The sequence below is a fragment of the Otolemur garnettii genome, unplaced genomic scaffold (genome assembly GCF_000181295.1).
Source record: "Otolemur garnettii isolate 467f Iridium unplaced genomic scaffold, OtoGar3 scaffold00152, whole genome shotgun sequence".
NCBI lineage: Eukaryota > Metazoa > Chordata > Mammalia > Primates > Galagidae > Otolemur > Otolemur garnettii.
In genome coordinates this window covers 2,481,071-2,482,851 of record NW_003852547.1, presented here as the reverse complement: position 1 = coordinate 2,482,851, position 1,781 = coordinate 2,481,071, and the positions used below count along the sequence as shown (strand labels likewise).

At 53.6% G+C, this 1,781-nt stretch overlaps 1 protein-coding gene across 2 annotated transcripts in view; it reads right to left on the bottom strand.

Annotated features, from left to right (window-relative positions):
* The window catches only part of MARK4 (microtubule affinity regulating kinase 4), a 39,863-nt gene that overhangs the window by 28,689 nt on the left and 9,393 nt on the right, over positions 1–1,781 (bottom strand). For both annotated transcript variants that reach the window (XM_003799506.3, XM_012811199.2), the window contains exon 7: positions 668–724. In XM_003799506.3, coding sequence (XP_003799554.1) covers positions 668–724 — 57 coding nt within the window. The remainder of the gene's footprint in view (positions 1–667; positions 725–1,781) is intronic.

Genomic DNA, 1,781 nt, shown 5'->3' with positions numbered 1-1,781 from the left:
AGTCCTTCACCACAGTTTGAGGCTTTAGAGCTCCCAGCACATGGCTTAGCACACAGTAGGTGCCTTCAAAATGACAGTTCAAGATAAATCAGTTTGAGCCAGATGATGGTTCAGCTACTTAGATGAGAAGTTCTGAGACATCATGGGAGGTGGGAAGAAGAGATCTAAATGCATGGAGGTACTCCAGGGGTTGCTCTGCCCAACTGACATTGCACCCCTCTGAGTCCCCACGTCTCTCTCAAAAGCCCTTCTCAAGTTCTCAGATTCCTGTGATTCTAAGGCCCTGCAGGCACAGGGACGCTAAGGCTCTACAACCTAAATTCTCAAGGATTCCCGAATGCTCCAAGTAAGGTCTGAGAGATGCCAAGGCCCTGAAGGCTCTGAGAGCGATGAACTCTTTATCATGTCCCAGTGTCCTAGTCCAACACCCACACAGCTGTCCAGGGTGGGTGCAGGACACTTTGTTTCTTCCCTCTGTTTGCTCCTCCTGCCCCTATCTGCTAGCCTTCTTTTGTCACAAAAGCTTAGGAAAGTGTCAAGGGCACTGGGTGTCAAGGAAAGAGTGTGAGGAAAAGGGCTGAGGGGACCTGTTGGAGGGTACAGGGGAACCATGCAGGGGAGAGGGGTAGAGGGGGGTGTCCCTGAGGTCACAGTGGGGTGGGCTTACCTTCAAGTCTCTGTGTACAATGTTTTTCTGATGACAATAGTGCACAGCTGATACAATCTGGAGGAGGGAAAGGCTAGTTACTTGTGGTCCCCAAAGACCTCAGTCTCCCTCAGTAGCCCTGTGAAGCCACTCACAACTGAGCTCTTAGACTCCAGGCCTCCCAGAGACACAAGTTGACACCCTGGGGCTCCACACCCCCAGCTGGTCACACTAAGAGGTGCTTGTGGGACCTGCACAGACATACACCTCCGCCAGGACACCTGGACACCCAAGGACGTCAGAACCAAGACATGGAGACAAGCCCCCTCCTGACTTTTACACTCCCATGAGAACATCAAATCCCTATAGATAGACATGTGGTCCCAAGTCATCAGGTCTCAAGTCCCTCATAGGGGGGACAGCTGCAGTCTCAAACTGACACCCTAACACTCACACTCCCCCCAGTACCCTCACACTCTCTTACCCACACACCAGGGCACCCACGTACCTCCTCACCCCTTTACTTACTTGCAAACTTTCATACCCACCCTTGGGGCCCCTATTACCTATCTACCCAGGCTGCCGAATACCCTCTTACCTACATATCTGCACACCTAGTACCTGGGCACTCACACACCTCTTTCCCAGGTGTCATCAGATCCATACTCTACACACATACCTGGCACCCTGCCTCTTGCGTGTCCTCTTGCCACATACCTATGTGCAAACACCCCACACCCACACATGCAATACCTGCACACCTGGGTGCCTTCACCCCTGAATATCCTCTTACTCACACAGCAGGGCAGCTGTACACTGACACTTGGATACCCTCACCCCCAGGCTCACCGACACCTGGATACCCTCAGCCCTAGGCCCACTGACACGTGGATATCCTCACACCTGGGCCCACCTACACCTGGATATCCTCACCCCCTGGCCACTGACACCTGGATATCCTCAGCCCCTGGCCCACTGACACCTGGATATCCTCACACCTGGGCCCACCTACATCTGGATATCCTCACACCTGGGCTCACCTACACCTGGATATCCTCACCCCTTGGCCCACTGACACCTGGATACCCTCATCCCGGGGCCCACCTACACCTGGATATTCTCATACTTGGGCCCA